At 40.0% G+C, this 19141-nt stretch overlaps 8 protein-coding genes across 8 annotated transcripts; 4 read left to right on the plus strand and 4 right to left on the minus strand.

Annotated features, from left to right (window-relative positions):
- Nucleotides 1-73: 73 nt before the first annotated feature.
- TRL1 (tRNA ligase) lies at nt 74-2548 on the minus strand (the record flags this gene model as incomplete). Its single annotated transcript, XM_037290617.1, has 1 exon — nt 74-2548. One exon carries the CDS (start codon nt 2546-2548, stop codon nt 74-76), a length of 2475 nt encoding a protein of 824 aa, XP_037146512.1.
- A 252-nt stretch (nt 2549-2800) lies between these two features.
- Nucleotides 2801-4687, plus strand: EXO70 (GTP-Rho binding exocyst subunit EXO70; the record flags this gene model as incomplete). The annotated part of the gene is made up of 1 exon (XM_037290618.1): nt 2801-4687. The coding sequence occupies one exon, from the start codon at nt 2801-2803 to the stop codon at nt 4685-4687; it is 1887 nt and encodes a 628-aa protein (XP_037146513.1).
- Nucleotides 4688-4852: 165 nt separating this feature from the next.
- Nucleotides 4853-7945, minus strand: ALY2 (Aly2p; the record flags this gene model as incomplete). Its single annotated transcript, XM_037290619.1, has 1 exon — nt 4853-7945. The coding sequence occupies one exon, from the start codon at nt 7943-7945 to the stop codon at nt 4853-4855; it is 3093 nt and encodes a 1030-aa protein (XP_037146514.1).
- A 1794-nt stretch (nt 7946-9739) lies between these two features.
- On the minus strand, nt 9740-10150 carry VPS51 (Vps51p; the record flags this gene model as incomplete). Its single annotated transcript, XM_037290620.1, has 1 exon — nt 9740-10150. One exon carries the CDS (start codon nt 10148-10150, stop codon nt 9740-9742), a length of 411 nt encoding a protein of 136 aa, XP_037146515.1.
- A 224-nt stretch (nt 10151-10374) lies between these two features.
- Nucleotides 10375-12603, plus strand: HG535_0H01180 (uncharacterized protein; the record flags this gene model as incomplete). The annotated part of the gene is made up of 1 exon (XM_037290621.1): nt 10375-12603. One exon carries the CDS (start codon nt 10375-10377, stop codon nt 12601-12603), a length of 2229 nt encoding a protein of 742 aa, XP_037146516.1.
- A 606-nt stretch (nt 12604-13209) lies between these two features.
- On the plus strand, nt 13210-15552 carry HG535_0H01190 (uncharacterized protein; the record flags this gene model as incomplete). The annotated part of the gene is made up of 1 exon (XM_037290622.1): nt 13210-15552. The coding sequence occupies one exon, from the start codon at nt 13210-13212 to the stop codon at nt 15550-15552; it is 2343 nt and encodes a 780-aa protein (XP_037146517.1).
- A 285-nt stretch (nt 15553-15837) lies between these two features.
- On the plus strand, nt 15838-17502 carry HEL1 (E3 ubiquitin-protein ligase HEL1; the record flags this gene model as incomplete). Its single annotated transcript, XM_037290623.1, has 1 exon — nt 15838-17502. One exon carries the CDS (start codon nt 15838-15840, stop codon nt 17500-17502), a length of 1665 nt encoding a protein of 554 aa, XP_037146518.1.
- Nucleotides 17503-17567: 65 nt separating this feature from the next.
- ARP4 (Arp4p) lies at nt 17568-18995 on the minus strand (the record flags this gene model as incomplete). The annotated part of the gene is made up of 1 exon (XM_037290624.1): nt 17568-18995. The coding sequence occupies one exon, from the start codon at nt 18993-18995 to the stop codon at nt 17568-17570; it is 1428 nt and encodes a 475-aa protein (XP_037146519.1).
- Between the last annotated feature and the right edge of the window lie 146 nt (nt 18996-19141).

Below are 19141 nucleotides of genomic sequence, written 5' to 3' on the forward strand. Positions count from 1 at the left end.
TTATGTACATATTCATAGGCACGGCAATGATTTGATAGATAACAAAAAAATGTTGCTTCGTGATCGTATACATTTATAAGTTGACACATATATTAGCCTCAAACGAAGCGGTAGTAACAAAATCTAAACAATGGGTATCTTTTCCTTGAACATTAATATATTTCACTTTTTTACAAAGCTCATTTGAGAAGCTTGGTCTAGTACAATTGTCAAGTATGCCAATCGTTATATGCGGAACCTCATTGCAGCAGAGAACTTTTGAGCTCAGTGGAGTCTTGGAGTCCTCTATTTGTATAAGCTCTACGATTATCGAAATTATCTTTTCATTCCAACACAACTTCTTCAGTTTGAAGTGCACAATTTCTTCAGTAGACAAGTGTTTTGATTTATTTCCTTTTTTGATACTTTGAAAGTATAGCTCTTGATATCGCTTTATGTACCCATTCCAAATTTCTTTATCGGAATCTGATCCCTTTTTGCCTTGAATTACGTGGGCTAGTGTAATATGAAATTCCTTCTGAAACTTGTTTTCTTCAAACAAAAGATCTAAGCCATATTTCGCACAAGCATCCATCTGGTACTGCTCTCTCAAATTTTTGATTTCCTGAATTATGGCAGTTCTGTCAGCAATAGCAGCAGAAAAAAATTCTGGTTTAAACTTTTTGGTTGTTGATTTTCCATTAGAGCTACTGAAGGTTTTCACAATAGTTGGTTTGTATAATAAACTCTCTTCGAAGGCAGATTTGATTTCTTCATGCGATGGTAGTTTTGGAATTAATACTGGATACTTCTTGTGGATTTGCTTTACTATATATGATGCATTGAATAATGATGAGTCAGCATCTAGAATTTTTAGATTTATCATCATGTCGAAGAGGCTATCGGGTGATTCATGCTCATTTACAGGTTGGTATCTGTTAAGGAAGCCATACATTATTCCAAGAGATTTTTTCTCACCGTAGGTGCTGACTTTAATGCTTTGATGGTTATCGCCTCTTGCTAACACACGAGAAACGGTCAACTCTTTGACTTTATCTATATCTTCATATGGAAAGAATGAGAGACCTATGACTTTTATATTGATGTTATACGGCAAATAATCCTCTTTCAGCTCATCCAGCCAATCAAACAATTGTTTTCTCTCCCTCAGTTGATGATTATTTCGATCAACAAAAACACATTTGATCTCTGGTTTCGCTAAGATTTCCAACGATTTCTTCATCAGCATTGACTTATCCTTGGAAGTTATGTCATCATTCTGAACTACTTCCCAAGAATCATTATACAAATTTTTCAACGTTAAAGATGTCGTTGTCTTACCACAACCGATAACTGCAATAGGAAAGATCAAAAATTTAGTATTTTCGTCAACTTTATCAAAGTCAACAGAATTCTTTAGTTCTAGCTCCTGAATTCTAGAGTAGTTTAATATTTCGAATCCGGACATTCCGTAGTTGGCCAAAAACATATTTCTCAGTTCTAGAATGCCAAATCCTTTCATATAATTTTCACATATCTTCGGATCGTTATCGAGGATTGGAATGACGAAATCAAGGTACTTATTTGTGATAAATTTGTGTTTTCTAAATTTGAAAATGCGCGACCTTGTCATGATATAGTCCTTTGTGACTTCTCTCCATTGTCTATACATTAGATAAGGCTCCTCAAACTTGTACTTGAAAAAGAAATCTGTTTCTTTGTCCGCCAACTTACAACGAATGACAAAGCCTTCCACCTCTGCATCCTTGTAACAGGCATCTCGTGAACATTTTTCGAGAAAGCTTTTCAGAGAATCCATATCTAGTGTTTTAGAGTGCTCTGTTACCTTGAACCCGTATTGAACAGCAAATTCTGTAACCTTATCAATGGGCCATGTCCTAAAATCAATTTGATTATAGTTGATACCATGCAAATACAACCCTGCCTGCTCCCCCTTATATTCTAAAATATGTTCCTCAAATGAGTCATCGCAATATTCAGCAACCGCGGTAACATTTAATTCATGCAGTCTTAAAGCAAGCCTTTTCTCATCAGTTCCTTGAGCAGCCAACTGAGATTTCAAGTAGGCCCTCCCACTCGAGGCATGATTCCTATCCACGTCATTTCTGGGCCCTGTAGAATGCTTGGAGCAGACCACGAGAGTTCCGTCTTCCAGTCCAGATATCAAAATGATACAGCCGTTTGACTTGAGAGTGATTTCGTATGCACCGACTGTATTCTTCTCGAGCCAATCCCACTTAGTCTTGGGTACCTCGTTTATATTGAAGAATTTATCGTAGCCTCTCGCTATGATTTCTGGATTTTGGGCATCATCCGATATAAACAACCCACGAGCGTTACAGGGCAATCGCACATTGTTTCTTCCGTAGTCCCACTCGTTGAACTTCCAACTGACAACTTTCTTGTCGCAGTCATACAGTTCAAATACTTGTTTATAGGCCCTGCCCTTCGAGGTGGTTTTGGTCGCAGCTTCGAGATCATCAACCAGCTTTTTAACCTTATTGACAGTGCTTAGATCTGCAGCAGATTTTTCGCTGTTATCTTCCATTAATCTCTCCGGTTTCAACGATACCAATGGTTTAGATGAGGTTCCTTTCGTCTACTTTCCCAGTTTGTACATTGATTCTTTTCGTTTTATGTAAAATATTTCAATTGCGGATGTTACCCGAGTTCCCGTTAGAAGGCCTGCCTGTATCGCAATATCAAAGGGAATGATTGAACAGAATGACAAACGAAGAAGGGCATTGTAAATCAAGTGAGGATCATAAAGGTCCTTATTGGTATTTTAGAGATAATATTTATGATTGGTACTGCAATTGATATTGATGAGGCCGATGTACTCGTGTATACGCAGAGTCTTGAAAAAGCCAGTCGACTAACAACTGAGATCAATAAATCGCTAAAGCATATTGCGCAAGTTTCAAGCCATTCCAGTGACCTTTTTGCACCCATTCTTTCGAGAAATAATGTCCTGTCAGTCCTGCAACGAAATATTGAGAGCACTTTGAATTCTGTGGCTTCAGTAAAAGATCTGGCAAACGAGGCCTCAAAACATGAAATGGTCCTGCAGAAAAGAATCGGGCAGGTTGGTTTGAAACCGTATATCAAGGCAATCCATAGGTTGGATGATATGTTGGACGACATCAAGAACGGGAATCGAGAGAAGAGAGCTGATAATGCGGAGTTTACTGGTATTCTGACACATCTTGCAGAGTTGATCAAAACAAGCGAGACGAATCTGAGAATTTACCTTGTTGCGATACTGAATGTTAACAAGCCTTTTGATCCACAGATCAATATAAATAAGAAGATTCCTTTTCCTTATTTCAACGATCAGCAACTTGTTGAAATGTCCCTCATATTAGATTATTTCCATAATTCTGGTGTGGGAGAAAACCATATACATATTGAGGACGTTTTTGTTCAAGAGAGAAGTGAAACAATTTTAAAGTGTATGGCATTTTTAGAACCTTTTGCCAAGGAAATATCTGGATCGGTCAACAAGCCGTATGAAAAGGGTAGTAGTGGTATGCTAAGTTATACCGAGGCATTGTTGGGTTTCATAGCAAATGAAAAGTCTTTAGTAGAAGATTTGTATGCTCAAGAGGAGGTCTTGAAATCCAATGTGTTACTAGGGATTGTGAGGCTGTTAATAATCCCGTATGTTAAATTGGTGGAGTTGAATTTGGATCATGTACGAAAAAATCTGGAAAATAACGGAATTCTAAGTTTCGAACTGGCAGACTGTGTACATAATGTCACGAGGCTACTACGTGGCGGACCTTTAGATAGCTATCCTTCGTTACAGGAATGCTCTCAAAAGATCCATTATGTCACTCAATCGTTATTCAAAGACGCAATTGTTCGAATTGATAAAAAAGTGAGTTCCATGTCTTCTATTCCAGCAGATAATGGCGTAACAGAGGCCACGGTGGACACCATGTCACGTCTTAGAAAATTTAGTGAGTACAAAACAGGGTGTATCGGTGCAATGGAAAGCATCCAACGTGAAAACTGGCTTCCTAAAAATCATAAAGAAAAAGAGTATACATATCAAAATAACTATAACTTGAATAACCCACCAGAATTGCTGTCCTGTTTCCTAAGTGATTGTATTGACTTGTTGATTGTGGGTTTGGAGGCACGAGCACAGATTTTGCTTATGCCCAACCAGGAACCCGATATCGCCAATCCAAATAGCTCAAAAAATACACATAAACCTCGCATAGGCTTTTTTATCATAATGAACATGACTTTGATTGATCAAATCGTAGATAAATCGCGTTTACGTGAATTGCTAGATTCCAATGGCCAGGCACGACTGCAGAAATTGAAAAGGCGCTATATCAACTACCTTGTATCAGATTGGAGAGAACTTGCTTCCAATTTGATGGATTCAGTCTTTGTGGACAGTGCAGGGAAAATATCTTCGAAGGACAAAGATCAAATTAAGGAAAAATTCAAGAAATTCAATGAAGGCTTCGAAGAACTGATTTCCAAATACAAGAAGTTTAGACTTACGGATCCTGAACTGAAAGCGACTTTGAAATCCGAAATTGTTTCTCTGGTCCTGCCCATGTATGAAAGGTTTTACAGGAGATATAAGGACTCTTTCAAAAATCCAAGAAAACATATCAAGTATCAACCGGATGAATTGACCGTTATACTCAACCAACTAGGAAAATGAAGAGTGAACGCGGTACTACAAGATGATCTCGTTTTGAGAAATTATTTAGGTGTAAGAGAATGATTGAAATGTGTATCTAGTAATTATTTTTTTTCTTGATATTCTGGTAAGTAACGAAATTGAAAAGCACAACCACGAGTGGCGGCGAGCTTAACATATGCTTCTTTAGTTCATACCACCATTAATTGAATGGAGCGACGTTTCACGATCTGTCTCTTTGAAGAGCTGCTTTTCTCCAGGTAATGTTGGTGCATCTCGATTCGTGTTGTCAATTGTTGCTGAATTCTGTCTTGTAAATGCATGGTCGTTAGCCCTTAAAGTGCTTGAACTGCTTTCCCGTAGACTCCTCTCAGGTCCACCAAACGCCTTCCTGAAATCATCCAAAACGTGATTGGAATTAGCCACGTTTGCGGAATATCCGGGACTACTTACTGGTGACAATGGGCCTGTTCCATTATCCTGCAAAGGATGCCATCCATTTGCATTGCGGTCATAGAGTGCTGTTATATCAACTGAGGCCCCGAGGGGCTCTTCTGAATAATTGTTAATGGAATCTCTAGATTGATAAATGCTATCATCTGGGTTGTAATTTTGATTAGTTTCTCTGTGAAGTAGTGGTTGCATGTTATATGAACCGGAAAACCTCTCTGTACTGTCTATAGAAGATCTGGCAGATCTAGCGAAGGACGACGTATCGGAGCGTTCTGTATTGACCTTGTTCAGCATTTCTCCCTCTGCTTCATCATTGTCTTTGCCATCGCCAAATAGAATGGAACTCATGTCATTATATGAAGTGCTACCATTGCGAATGGTTGAAGGAAGAACGCCAGAAAAACTACCAGTCCTATCGCGTCTGACATCAGGACTCAGATTCATCCCGTTGGATGGTGGTAATTTGAGGACTGCGCTAGGCAAATTGGGAGAAACTTTTGATACTCCCTGGAAACTGAAGCCAGAAGTTATATCACCCTCTTCGTCTTTAGTTTTCGAGTCATTTTTTGAACGCGATCTAAGCATTGTGTGAATAGATTGCGAATGCGGTTTCACCAATGATTCATCTGACTTGCTCAGCATCAATTTGGGAATATTTGTCTTTGTTGCCCTAGGTACAATGGAATTGGAATCAACGCCGTCTTCTTTCATTACTTCGTGGTATGTGGGGGGCTCAGAAGGCATGTCTCTCTGGAGAAAAATTGCTGGCGGGTCACTGGGAGAATCAAAATCAAACTCCGGTGGAGCATCTAAAGTAGCCACTGGTCGAATCAATGGAGATACGATGGGGGATAATGGAACAGCTTGAGGCGAAGTCAATTCTCTTTGAATATTCTCAGGTTGGTAAATATTGGATCTGAATTTAGGAGACGACATTACTGCAGGGTCATCCGATGAGTGCGATTCTTTACGGCCCTGATTTCTGATGGGTCTTGGACTCAAATTCCTCGAGTGACTACTACCAATTTTTGCATCTAATGCATGTACTTCAGGAGATAGCACAGGGGATTGTAAAATTTCTTTTGGGAAGAAAAAGTTCGAACTATGGTAAATGCTAACATTACTAATGTTTCCAAATTCCGGCATGTTAGACATTGCTGATTCGTTTATCATAAGATGACTGTCATAGCTTGGCAACAAAGTGTTCGCATGTGAGCATAACTTATGCAGTACATGAATAGGGGAGTCAATGCTAATTTCATAATGCTTTCTTTTACCATCAACGACTCTAGAAAGCCTCAAGCAAAGTTTTATCCAATGATTTGCTTTAATTTTGTCGAAACCTGTATCTGGATGTAAATGCTGATGATTATTAACAACGCTTGGAACGAACACTTGATAGTCGTAATCTTTATTAACCAAATCCCCGTTGGATTCATCCAGTAATAAATTTGACATATTTTTCGCCTTCAGTGGTTGATTTTCTGGTACACCTGGTAATCTCTTACCACAATGTTCTGCCAACAAAAATTTTCTAGTTGTTTCCATTCGATGAACTTTGTTATTACGGCAGTAGTATTCCAGACTCTCTGTTAGATATATCCTTATGCGATGCAAGGTCACCTTATCCAAAGGTGAAAATGAAAAAGATATTGGCAGAAATGCGTCTAGTATAATATCCTTTGAAGCAATAACGATATCGTAATGTAGCTGATCTTCCCAATCACGAGATATGGCAATTGGTTCAGTTTCCTCAATGGAAGTGTCTGATTGAGTGCGAACTATAGTGACGGGAAATCTTGCCGCAATGTTTGATTTGAAAGTACCATACCTCTCAACACTTACCAATAATTGGTACTCAACAAATCCAAAATCAGCTTTTATTGTCTCTGGATAGGAAGCTGGGATTACCTGTTCAAAACTATAAATATAATCGCCTGGTGGAAACGCAAAATGTTCATTACCAGACCCGCTGGTAATTGTATTAGCACTAATGTTGTTGTTACTATTCTCATTGAGACTATAACCATGAGAATTAGTATGGTTGTTACTTCCGCTACCGTTTGATTTCCCGTTTGTGTTTGGAGACGCACTTTCATTTGTGGATGAAAACGAACCTCCCAAAATGTCTGATATTAAAGAAGTGGCTGTACCAGATCTATGAGTTCTATGATCCTCGTGCTTAGGACCAGGCGTTGCTGCTCTTCGAAGTATTGAAATTGGAGATAAAGATCTACCACCATTCGCTGTCGAATTTTCATTCACGTTATCATTGAAAGAGGGCGAGCTGAGTGACAACGAAGATAATGCATTGATGGACCCCGAATGCTTATGGCGTACTAGCGGTTTATAAATTGAAGCACCACTCTCCTTCAACAGTTGTAGATTAAGATCATTCTCAGTACTCGTTGAGCTCACAGAATTTCTTCTCGATGAAGATGAACTAGCGTGGGAGTTGTGGATCTTATTATCTGCCTGATAAAATGGCCATGTATGATTCACAATGTCATTGACTTCCACAAACTCTGATTTTTTTGGTGGTATACCTTCCGGCCATTCTGTTCTAGAGCTCCCTTTGAATGTCAACGATATGTTTTTCAGCTTACTTTGCTTCAAAACCCTTACAATCAAGGATCCTCTCAACAGACTCGGTTGAGTTTCACTCGTCTGAGGGATTTCAAACCCCTGTAAAAAAACCACCGGCTCAGCCAACTGAACAAATATTTGGACGGAAGAAGTTTGGGCTAACGGTTCAGTGTCATCGTTAATATCCAAGTCCTTATCGGCAGGGAAGACTGGCGACAATACTGTATGAAGTTCCGGCATTTAATATGTCTATATATCCTGAATGAAAAAAGGAAAATCTACCTTTCAACAGCAGAACAAAAAGGAGCTGAATGTGCACTACGAAATGAAAATTACTTCAAAGCAGTACGCAAACACTGACTTTACAGTTTGGCTCCAAAATAGGTATCCTGTTTGACCCTGTCTGTCTATGAATATATCTTTTTCAAAGTCTGCACTGTTCAAGTATCCAGATTGGAATTTCAGATTAAACCCGCCAGCTCTGACGGAAAGGGAAGGAACGCCCGCAAGCGATCGAGCGGCTTGTAACTTGAGTACATACAAATGATTATGAGTGAACCCAGAGATTAGAAACGTTGAAGAAAGGTCTTGTTGATAGATTTCAATCTTGTCATACGTACTATTAGTTCTGTGCCGGACTCCCTTATGATTTGTAAACTTATATAGGTCGTCGCCTTAATAACGCAGTTGTTGTCCTCCATAGCCCAACATGCCACATCGCCGGTTGCATGTGGCTAAGAGCGAAAGAACTATACGTCAGCTTAGCCTACCTTTGATACAATCAGTAGCAGACCTGATTTGTTCTATAGCTCTTTATTGATAACTGGACTAATCGCGGGGTCTTGGCCTGTAGCCATTCCCCTGTTCCTTTAGGCCCTCACCCTGGAAGACGTCGTGCGTCAAATTAGTGTTTAAAGACGTTTTCTCACGCCAACTGTCGCCATCGTCTTGACCGTGTGCTGGTCGGTGAGCAGGTAAACGTACTGGCTTTGACTGAGAGTGCCACAATCGTCAAGCGAATGCGGTTGTACTCCGGTATCAGTCATATGCATCTTGGCAATGAATGATGTAAAATACCGACAAACACATCACGGATTGAGGCACAGTGAACCTTCCTTCCTTGCTACTGATTTCAGCTCGCACAACATTTTGATACCGTTGAGTATTTATAATGAGGGGGGCACGGTCCTGCTACTTGCAATGCTCCCAGTATCCTCATGTGTTGTCGTCTGGTGAGCATCCCAAGTGCATGACGGCAGTATATCGTTAGGCAAATATAGGTGAAGATTTTGTATTTTATTGAAATTTAGCATACTAATCTCAACACCAGCAGTCATCCTTTGCCAACGTTATCACTTCTTGTTTCAAGCTGAAATGGTTTTTAAAGTAAAGTGCATTTAGCCGCCATGAAGTCGCCCGTCTTCCGCAAACAAAACAGTTTTTTGGTCAAAGCCTAGGAGTTATCTGGTCAAAGTTGACTCTAAGCTGTCCAATAGACTTGGATATTCTGTTATTTTAGTTAGTCTTTATAAATATTAGCTAGTTTTGCATCATGTCATAGCCTAACTTACTCTTCTGATACGATTAGTTACAGAACTTCAAATATCAGAAGTGTGATTGGGGCACGCATAACAGGTTTGCAACTGCAATCTTAAGGCAGTGTGTTACATGTCTGAGAACGAAAGAGAGAATCCAGCAGTGCGAGAATTTAGCTAAGAAATGCCCATGTCTCTAAATAGCCTAAGGCTCAGAACATGGCACACAACGTTACCCAAATGATTTCTTAAGCCAGATTATAAGCCCTCTGAACACTTGTTGCACACTGAGTTCGTTCAGACTACAAAATTTCGTGGATGTGATGCCAAACGTCATGTTATGCCTCCGGCAGGCAGCGCTGAGCTGGAAAGATTTGGGTGGTGGCTTCTGCCGTCACGCCCATGAGCGAGCACTTTACTGTGCATTCACCTCGATTGCCCATGAATTCTCAGCTGTATAGAGAGCTTCATAGGGCTTACAGAAAGCTCTAAAGTGCTATTATTTCCTCAGCATCTCAACAGTTTTCCTCAATTGGCTCAGTTGGGGTTCATTAGCCTCCGTAATTCCTTTAAGCAGGGTATCTACCTTGATCAGATCGTAATAATTCTCGTATATCGTATTCTTTATAGAGTTATTCGTTTCAGTCTCTTTCTTCAGCAGTGTGTTATGAGTCTGCACCAGTTCTTTGAACGTCTGATCGCCAATGCTCTTTTCTACTTCCTTCTCTGGCGATTCTGAAACATCCGCAGCATTTTCTATTTGATTGTGTTCGAGCTTTCCATTCCCTGTTTCAGCAAGCGCTTCCTCTTGAGCAGACTCTAATTTATAATATTCTTTTAGTAGCTGCCGTCTGTCTCTGCCGAGTCTACTCACACGCAGTGATTTCTTGTGGCTAATTTGTTCTGCCATGATGCATTTGTTTCACTTTAAGATATATTGGTTATTCTTTAGCTTTATTATCAAAGTGCTTTTTCATATTCAAAAGCAAGTTTATTATATGTAATTTGTTTACAAAGGAATGGAGTAGGGATGGGCAAGAAGCACCATTGAAGGAAGTAGCAGGCAACAGGTTAGTGGATTGTTATATGAGTGAGTACATTGGAGTTTGTGATCGCTAACGATATACATAGGATATGGCATTCATCAGAAAGAAATCTAAACGAACTCAGAACTCAAGTGGCTCTGATCTTTCAGAGCAAGCAATGAATGATTCTGTGAGAGCCGCACAGATTATCTTTCAAAAACATGCTTCTTCGCAATCTAGTCTCAATACACATTCAACGGCGTCATCTTCACAAACTCCAGGGTCTATCATTTCTCCACAGCCAAGGTACAAGAGAAACAATTCAGCCTCTCAGGTCCATCTTTCAACAAATGAAAGAAGTTCCAACAACCAGATAAGACGACCAATTTTGTCGCCGGTCCAAACAAGCAATTCACATAACTCTAAAGTGCTGGAAAATTCTGAATCGGCTCAAGCAGCAGCTCAACTGGCGGCGGCTCATTGGAGTCAAATTGACGAGCGTGAAAGTAACACGCCCGTGAGAAACGTGGCTTCAAGGACGCACTTTGAGAAAGATAATGGAGGGGCTGGTATAGAATATACTAGAGTACCGCCGCCACAATCGTTTTCAAGTCAATCAGTTAGTCAGGTGCAGCCTCCATCTCAAATCCAGACGCAGAACTCGCATCAGACACAGTCCCATTCAAAATCACTACAACAGCAAGCTCAATTCCTCCCCAGACCACAGCCCAAGCTGCGATCTGTTTCTCCTAACTTATCAGAATCTTCGAACTTCCCCAAGAATCCGAAACATGGCTCAACGACATCGATAACCAATTCAAATTCGAACGCATCGAATACTGTTTTGAATGGATCAAGCTCCAAGCTTAAGGAAAACAGGGCGTTGCCTAGTCGTGTACCGCCACCAAAGATATATTTCGATAAGAATAGTACAGAAGGCGCCAACGAATATGACTTTGGAGAGTTTGATGATAACAATAATGATGATAGCAAGACCGAGGATAATAGTGATATAGAATCGATAAATTCAACGCCAATATCAAATTCACTTTTGTCGATGGTTACAGATCGTTCATCATTTGAACGAGGTTTTGAAGATGACGAAGACGATGATGACGAAGGTGATGAAGATGACGATGATGATGACAAAGAAGAAGAAGAGGTTTATGACGATGAAGATGCTGATGTGCAGGGAAAATATAATTCTGATTACACTGACACACATCAAAACAGTTCTAGCTCGTTTTCCCTGGCGACACCTGTAGATGCTAATTATGATTCAACGGCTGCTGCAGTAAGTGCAAACGCCGCTTACGGGAACATGAACAAAGTTGATCATCCCACTGTGACTTACCAGGGTACTTTACCAGATCTTATACCCAATCACACGAGGCAATCGAGAATGGGCAGGCTCAAGACAAAAATTTTTGGGTCAAGAAGCAAGCATAGGCTGGACCAGACTAACAATCAACACTTGGGAAAATCTAGTGTAACTTCTGATGAGTATGGCAGGCCGGTGGTCACTACCAACCAAAATATGAAGTTCAAGACCACTATGAGAGGAAAAGAACACAGGTCTGCACATGACAGAGTGTCAGATAGTACAGACGAAAAAAATCGCTTCGAAAGATATGGGGCAGGTGACGATATTGACTCAGATGTTAGCTCTACTGATTCAGATAGCGATTCAGTCGAACGAAACGATGAGAAAAGAAGACGCAAAAGAACGTATCGACTGAAAAGGCATTTGAAGAATACTGCAGCTGCTGTTCCATATACTCATCATCTTCATCATCACGACCATCGTCATAACCACAAATCCCAACCCTTCAATGAAGATAAACCCTGGAAGTCCCATAATGACGTGGGTTTTGTAACACCACAGGAAAGAAAGAGGTACGAAGGAATGTGGGTAAGTAATAGATGTCTGTACCTAGAGCTCTTGCCCTGGTGGGACTCAATAATGACCGGTAAATCGGCTCCTAGTGTTCCATTGCCAGAAGATGGATTGATGCTCAACATTGTTGTCAAAGATATATGGGTCCGGTCGAATTTACCAAGTGATTTACTATTTCAGATATATGATAAAGTCGATACGAGACAAGACGGAACCCTCGATCGGAAGTCGTTCATCGTTGGTATGTGGCTGGTAGATCAATGTTTATACGGCCGTAAACTGCCCCGAGAGTTGAATCAACAAGTCTGGGACAGCGTCGATAGATACATTGTAAACGTCATCAATCCAGCTACTATCAAACATATTGACAAGACCAAGAAGAAACAAATGAAGCAAGAGATAAAGAATATTAAAAGAGAAATCAAAAACACTCATCTGTAACGGTCGGATCTCTAAATCGAGCGTTGCGGGTAAACGAGCGAGAAGCTCCTCAAAATACTAGCATTTGCTTGCACATACCAAACAAATTCCTATTGTCGACTAACTCAATTGCAAATCAACCATTTCTAACTTCAGCTTGAGTTGATACGGATCTTCATTGATCTGCATCGGTTAAATCTCACTTTTTCCATTTTTCATTATCGCTCGGCGTTCGGCCATCATCATTGACACCACGAGCCATCACACCATCCCTATGGCTCACATTTATTTATAGACTTAGAGGTATTCAGTATTTTATATGGCTACATATCTAGGTGTAGTGTGTAAACGTTTCTGGACATTTAGTACTTTGTTATCTCTACATATTTTTCTGGTTGTTTATTCATTTTGTGGGGTGTTCCGATCTATTTTGTTTCTCTCGATCAGCTCTAACTTCAAGGGGAAATCAATAGACTCCCAGAAATCGTGGTGCAGACAACATTGAGGATTTTTAGTTTTAAGCTGCCAGGTTATTATTTAGAGCTCCCAGGCTATTACTTCTGGGGTTACTTTTAAAGACCCTAACGTCAAGCTAAGTGTTGTATTCGGAAAGAAATCGCTGAGAAGATGTTTAGAGTGTTGGGTGCTTTGACCGGCAGGAATCAGCCTGCTGAAGAACTGTCTCAGGAAGAAAAGACGAAGCTTGTTTTGAAGCAGGCACACGATTTTGAAGTAGCACTTCAATCCATGGATTATGTTCTTGATGATAGAGCGAAAGAGGGACTTAAACTTTTGAAAGATAATGAGAACAAGGATGGCACAGACCAGACCATAAATGTATTGGCAAGAGGCGTCATTGAATTTCTGGAAGCGACATTGGGTTTTGAAGCACAAGAAATGAGAAAGGCATCAGCTACCCTTGCTAAGGCGGAGCAACTATCATTAAAAAGTCGGCAAAATGTGCAAAAGATGGAGCTTAAAAGTAGTTCATTATATCCTCCTGGTACTGTTTATGCAGTTACCTATACTGAGTCATGTCTGTTGCATGCACTATTAATGCTATTCAGCGAAAGCATGATGGAAGCTGCAAAGGCTCTTTTAAAGTTAAGGAAGGCATATTCTATGCTGCAGGAAATTTTTGAAGCAATCAAAAAAGCTGAAAAAACAAAATCAAAAGCTGCCCTTTCTCTTGACAATGAATCGAATGAATCTCAGACGAGCTTTGCATCAGTTGATTCTCCTTTTGCCTCTGCGGATATTCCATATAAACTAGGCCCTGAGGAGCAAGAAGATCACGATCTTTTAGAGTACGCTGAAAAGATTCATCGGATGAGAACAAAAAGATTATGTGGCGCTCATATTGGTAACTCGCCAGCGATAAACAGATTGCGGAAAGAATTGGGTCTCGAAGCTATGAAAGATTTGCCCAGTGATGAAATCAAAGAATACGATCCCATTTTCGATGCTGATCTTTCACAAGCTACGATAGATGAATTTATTCATTCGGGTGTGAACTTATGTTTTGGAATCTTGCAAGTTGTTCTTTCTTTGATTCCTCCTACAATCGGCGCTGTCCTATCCATCGTGGGATTTCACGGTTCCAGGGAGGAAGGTCTCAGACTCATTTGGAGAGCTACAAGGCAAAGGAATGTTCATGGATGTATTGGTCTCTTGGGATTGATGTTTTACTACGATGGCCCTTTTCAATTCACAGATGATGATTTCGACATTCCTGCCTTAAACTCACCTAGCATCACTAATACGCCAAGCTCTTCTTCCTTAGCGAAGACAAGGTCTCAAAGAAGTTCGTCCGGTGTGCAACTGAAGAAAAATAGTACCAGCGACAGTACCACTTCTTTAAGAAAGAAAGATATCACAGAGAATCATTCTCCATTGTCCAAAAAAGATACGCGCAATGGCTCTTTCATGGAGGGCGATTTAGATGATCCAACTTTACTGCATCCAGGCAAGATTCTTGAAGACGCACTCTTGAAGTCTAGGGCTCTATTTCCAAATAGTGCTCTATGGTTGTTAAATGAGGCAAGAATGCTCTCTGGAAAGGGCCGTCTCGAAGAAGCTGTGAATTTACTGGATTCAATTGATGTAGAAAGCATTCAGATGCGACAAGTTAAGTCGCTCTTAGTCTTCGATCGAGCAATTACCCTTTCTCACCTTCATAGATATGATAGAGCAGCTGAAGATCTATTGTCATTGATGAATATAAGTGACTGGTCTCATGCATTTTACACATACTTTGCTGGTTGTTGTTATTTGGAAAACTGGAGAATGTGCAAAATGGGTTTAATGGAAAGTGAAAAAGCTGATTACTATAAACAGAGAGCTACAGAACTTATATTTGATGCACCAAATCTTTTGGGCAAAAAAACGTTCAAATCCAAGAATTTGCCTCTTGATAGATTTATGTTAAGAAAGGTGCAACAGTTTAAATCCATGCAAAATGATTTAGGTGTACCAGATCCTTTAGACGCTATTGCAACTTCACCTGTACATGAGATCTCTTACTTTTACAACGGTTACAACAGAATGACAAAATCTGGACTAGAACTTTCTACTAAAATGCTGCAAGAATTTCACAATCCGGCGATCGATTGTAGAGACGAGGATCAAGAGTTGATAAAAGATTTCTTGATTTCTCTGTCAATGAGAAGGCAGGACAAGCTGCAGGAGGGCTGTGCGATTATGGATGAGAAGGTCTTGCCCAAATTTTTTTCACTTGAAGACGGCAAAACTCGTTATGTCAAGAAAACTGAAGATCCCTGGCTCTACCCTGCTTCGCTTTATGAGCGTGCTCTTTTCACCTGGAAACTTGAAGGTATGGATGGTCTACCCGAAAGCAGAGAATGGCTACTTAGAGCTCAGGGATACGCAGGTGATTATGAATTAAGCACACGTATTGGCATGAAGATTAAAGCTGCCATAGATAGAGTGGAACATTCCCTTGGAATGTAAGTAATAGCATGGTACATGTGCTATAGCAGTATCCTGTCATCCTGACGAAGTTTGCTCGATGTTTGCTGCACATTTGTATATATATTGGTATATATCATGTTCTCCATATTTAATATCAAATATTGTCTGTCAGTTTCAAATTTCAAAGTGTTAAAGTGTCAAACAACGTGTGCCTGTGGCACGCTTAGTCAAAAAAGTTGCAAGTGTAAAGATCGTGATGAATATATCAGAGAAGGTTGTGATATTTAGCTTAACTGAAATATTACTGATGTATTCAGCAAAAGAATGAGTGAGGTCGAAAGTGATAGCTATCTCTCACTTGTATATGAGGACGAACTTTATGATAATGAGTCCATGGAGCTTTATGAATCACAAACTACCGCAGTACACTGTACAGATGAAATACCATGCCATAAGTTCGAAAGCTTACAAAGTTATGAGTCTGAATTTGACATAGAGGACCTGCAATTTGATGAAGAAGACGAATCGGAGGATGAACCTTTAAGAGAACAAAGCACTCATACGCTTGACAAGCCGTCATTGGATGGCAGCAACTTACCCAACTTGCGGTATGAAAGCTTAACAACAGACGACATATTCCAAAGGATGCTGCAGCGTGTAGATCACTTACAGCCGGTTTTGTCAATTCCAGCTGAAGATATCCTGCTCCTCATGCAGCGATTCGACTGGAGTGAGGAAAGGCTGTTGGAGGATTGGACGGAAAAAGCAGATGAACTTCTTATAGGTAGTGGCCTTAAAAGAGTTCATGAAGCTGATAAAGAGGGTGAAAATGGATTGGTTCGCGGTATAAAGCATCGAGAAAGCTTTACATGTCCGATATGTTGTGAAGATAAAACGGAGACCTTCGTCATGGAATGCGGACATGAATATTGCACAGATTGTTATAAACATTATATCAAAGATCTCTTGAACCAAGGTAACATTATTACATGTATGGGATGCTCACTTGCATTGAAAAACGAGGATATCGATCTGATAATGGGTTCTGCCTCCAGTCATAAATTGATGGATTCGTCTATCAGGAGTTTTGTCACTAAACATAACAGAAATTACAAATGGTGCCCTTATGCGGACTGTAAATGTATCATCCATTTGTTTGATGCTTCAAGTTTAGAAGAATACACGCGACTGCATTGCTCCAAGTTTGTGACTTGTAAATCCAACCATAGTTTTTGCTTTACTTGTGGATATGAAATGCATGCCCCTGCAGACTGTAGTGTGGTGAGTGCTTGGGTAAAAAAGGCCAAAAAAGAGTCCGAGAATCTAAATTGGGTTCTAGCTCATACAAAGGAATGTCCAAAATGCTCTGTGAATATTGAGAAAAATGGAGGTTGTAACCACATGGTTTGCTCAAGCTGTAAATATGAATTCTGTTGGATTTGTGGAGGAGAATGGGCTCCTCATGGTAATAGTTACTACCAATGCACTGTATATAAGAGTGATGATGACAAGGGCAAATCCGACAAAGATGATCTAAGAAAAACATTGAAACGGTATACATTTTACTATAGAGTATTCAATGAGCACGAAGTGTCAGCCAAATTAGATTGGAAGCTGGGACAAAATATAGGGCATAAAGTAAGAGCTCTTCAAGAAAGTGTAGGAGTCTCTTGGATTGAAGGACAATTTTTGCCGGAAAGTTTAAAAATTTTAAATGAGGGTAGGACCGCCTTAAAATGGTCATTTGCAGTTGCATTTTATTCTGATCCATCTCATAATTTGACAAAAATATTTGCTGACAATCAATTACTACTCTCCAATGCGGTTGAAGATTTGTCACAGTTGCGCCAAATTCAAGATCCAGAGACGATAATGCAAAGGAAAACAGAATTTTATAATAAAGCTGGGTATGTTGAAAACAGAACACATGCATTAATGGAGTGCGGGAGAGATCTTCTGCGAAAGGGTATATGCAAAACTAAAGATTAGGAGACTTTTTTAACTATGAAATTTATAATACATTTTTACCTCAGGAAGGTATGGGATCGTCATTATTATCTAAATCTATCATGTAGAAGCCTGTCAGGACCAACCTCTTCGTACTCCTGTTTTCCAACCCACAGTTGATGGAAACTACCTAAACTTGTTAAAATACTTCCTCCAAGCCATGCTTGATACTGTTTTTCCTTGGTATAACCTGTCGTTAGTATTCTAAATTTTAATGCTGGAAGCATTCTGTTTAATTCCGCCATTAACCTATCACTAAAACCAGGTATAGATGAAGTCCCGCCTGTTAGGACTATATTATGCGCCAATGATGCTCGCAAATCAACGTCACTAGCAATGATAGATGAATAGACGAGATCTGCAATACCAGGGGTTGCTTTTTTTTCATCCATTTCAGCAGGTCTCTTTCCATTTTCATTTGTTGTATCAGCTGTGTCTGGAATAGCTTCAGCTGCGGGAGTACCTTCATCATTACTTTGCTTATCTTGTTTACCAATTGGTTTGTTTCTTTTCAGTGGAATGTAATCATTATGCCAAGTTTCAACGACGCCATCTACTGAAAGGGGCCAGCCTTCTGGTATATCCTCCCTATTAGGATAGAATAGCTCTTCGGCAAATCCAAATCTTGTCTCACTGTCAAAAACCAATTCTTCTGTCCATGGTGCCTCAATCGATCTTTTGGCCATTGCATTCAATTCAGGCTTCATTTTATCCAAAGGTGAGGGCGCCACTTGGCACAGAGTTTCTTTACATTCCTGTAAAAATCCTGCATCATTAGCATATCTATATAATGATTCATCGGGTCGATAATCAAACTTTTTTCTCTTAAACTGAGGCCGTCTTTGTTCTACTTCAAACAATGGTAACAACTCCTTTGTGCCCAATGATTTTTTTATCAGATGGTTGAGAAACTTTCCTGAAAAAAAGTTTCTCGTAGTACTCTTCGACAATGTCATACCGTCTACTACTGGACTTACGCTCATCGTGTCGTGTCCCACATCGACAACCAAGCAGTTAGGTCTTCCAGTTGCGAAAGATACGCAAGTTGGTGTTGATGATAGGTAGCACGCTTCAAATTGCAAGGATTCGAGAAGCACCTCAAGTGATTTTTTCTTATTTTCAATCGTGTTCCAAATAGATTCTGTAAGAAATGCAGGTTTTCCAGCATTAGACTCCATATGAAGTAGATGCTTCAAAGCCCATGCCCATTGATCTTGAGCTGCGTCCCAGTCAGTGACCATCCCATTTTCCACAATTGATTTCACTTCATACTCAGGTCTTGGTATGCCAATTGATTGCTCTGAGAACACTCTCTCTGGCTTATCTTCCGCTTTATAGTGGCCAAAATATGATGGTAAAATTGCCTGAGGACAATCTGTACCGGAATAACCTATGTTTGTCGAGAAAGATCCCGGGTCGATGACAACTGCTGTAATTTCATCTCCACCGTAAACTTGCAATGCAGAATTTGACATGGGTAAAGGCACTTTTTGTCTGCAGTAAGTAGTTGTGAAGTGCTCATTTTTCCCTCTTTGTATAAAGATCTTTTCATGCTGTCCTTGAGTGGATTCTCCCGCTTGCGCTTGAGAATCAATGTACAATGAGACAGAAGAATAGAAAA

This window comes from Zygotorulaspora mrakii, chromosome 8, assembly GCF_013402915.1.
Source record: "Zygotorulaspora mrakii chromosome 8, complete sequence".
Lineage (NCBI taxonomy): Eukaryota > Fungi > Ascomycota > Saccharomycetes > Saccharomycetales > Saccharomycetaceae > Zygotorulaspora > Zygotorulaspora mrakii.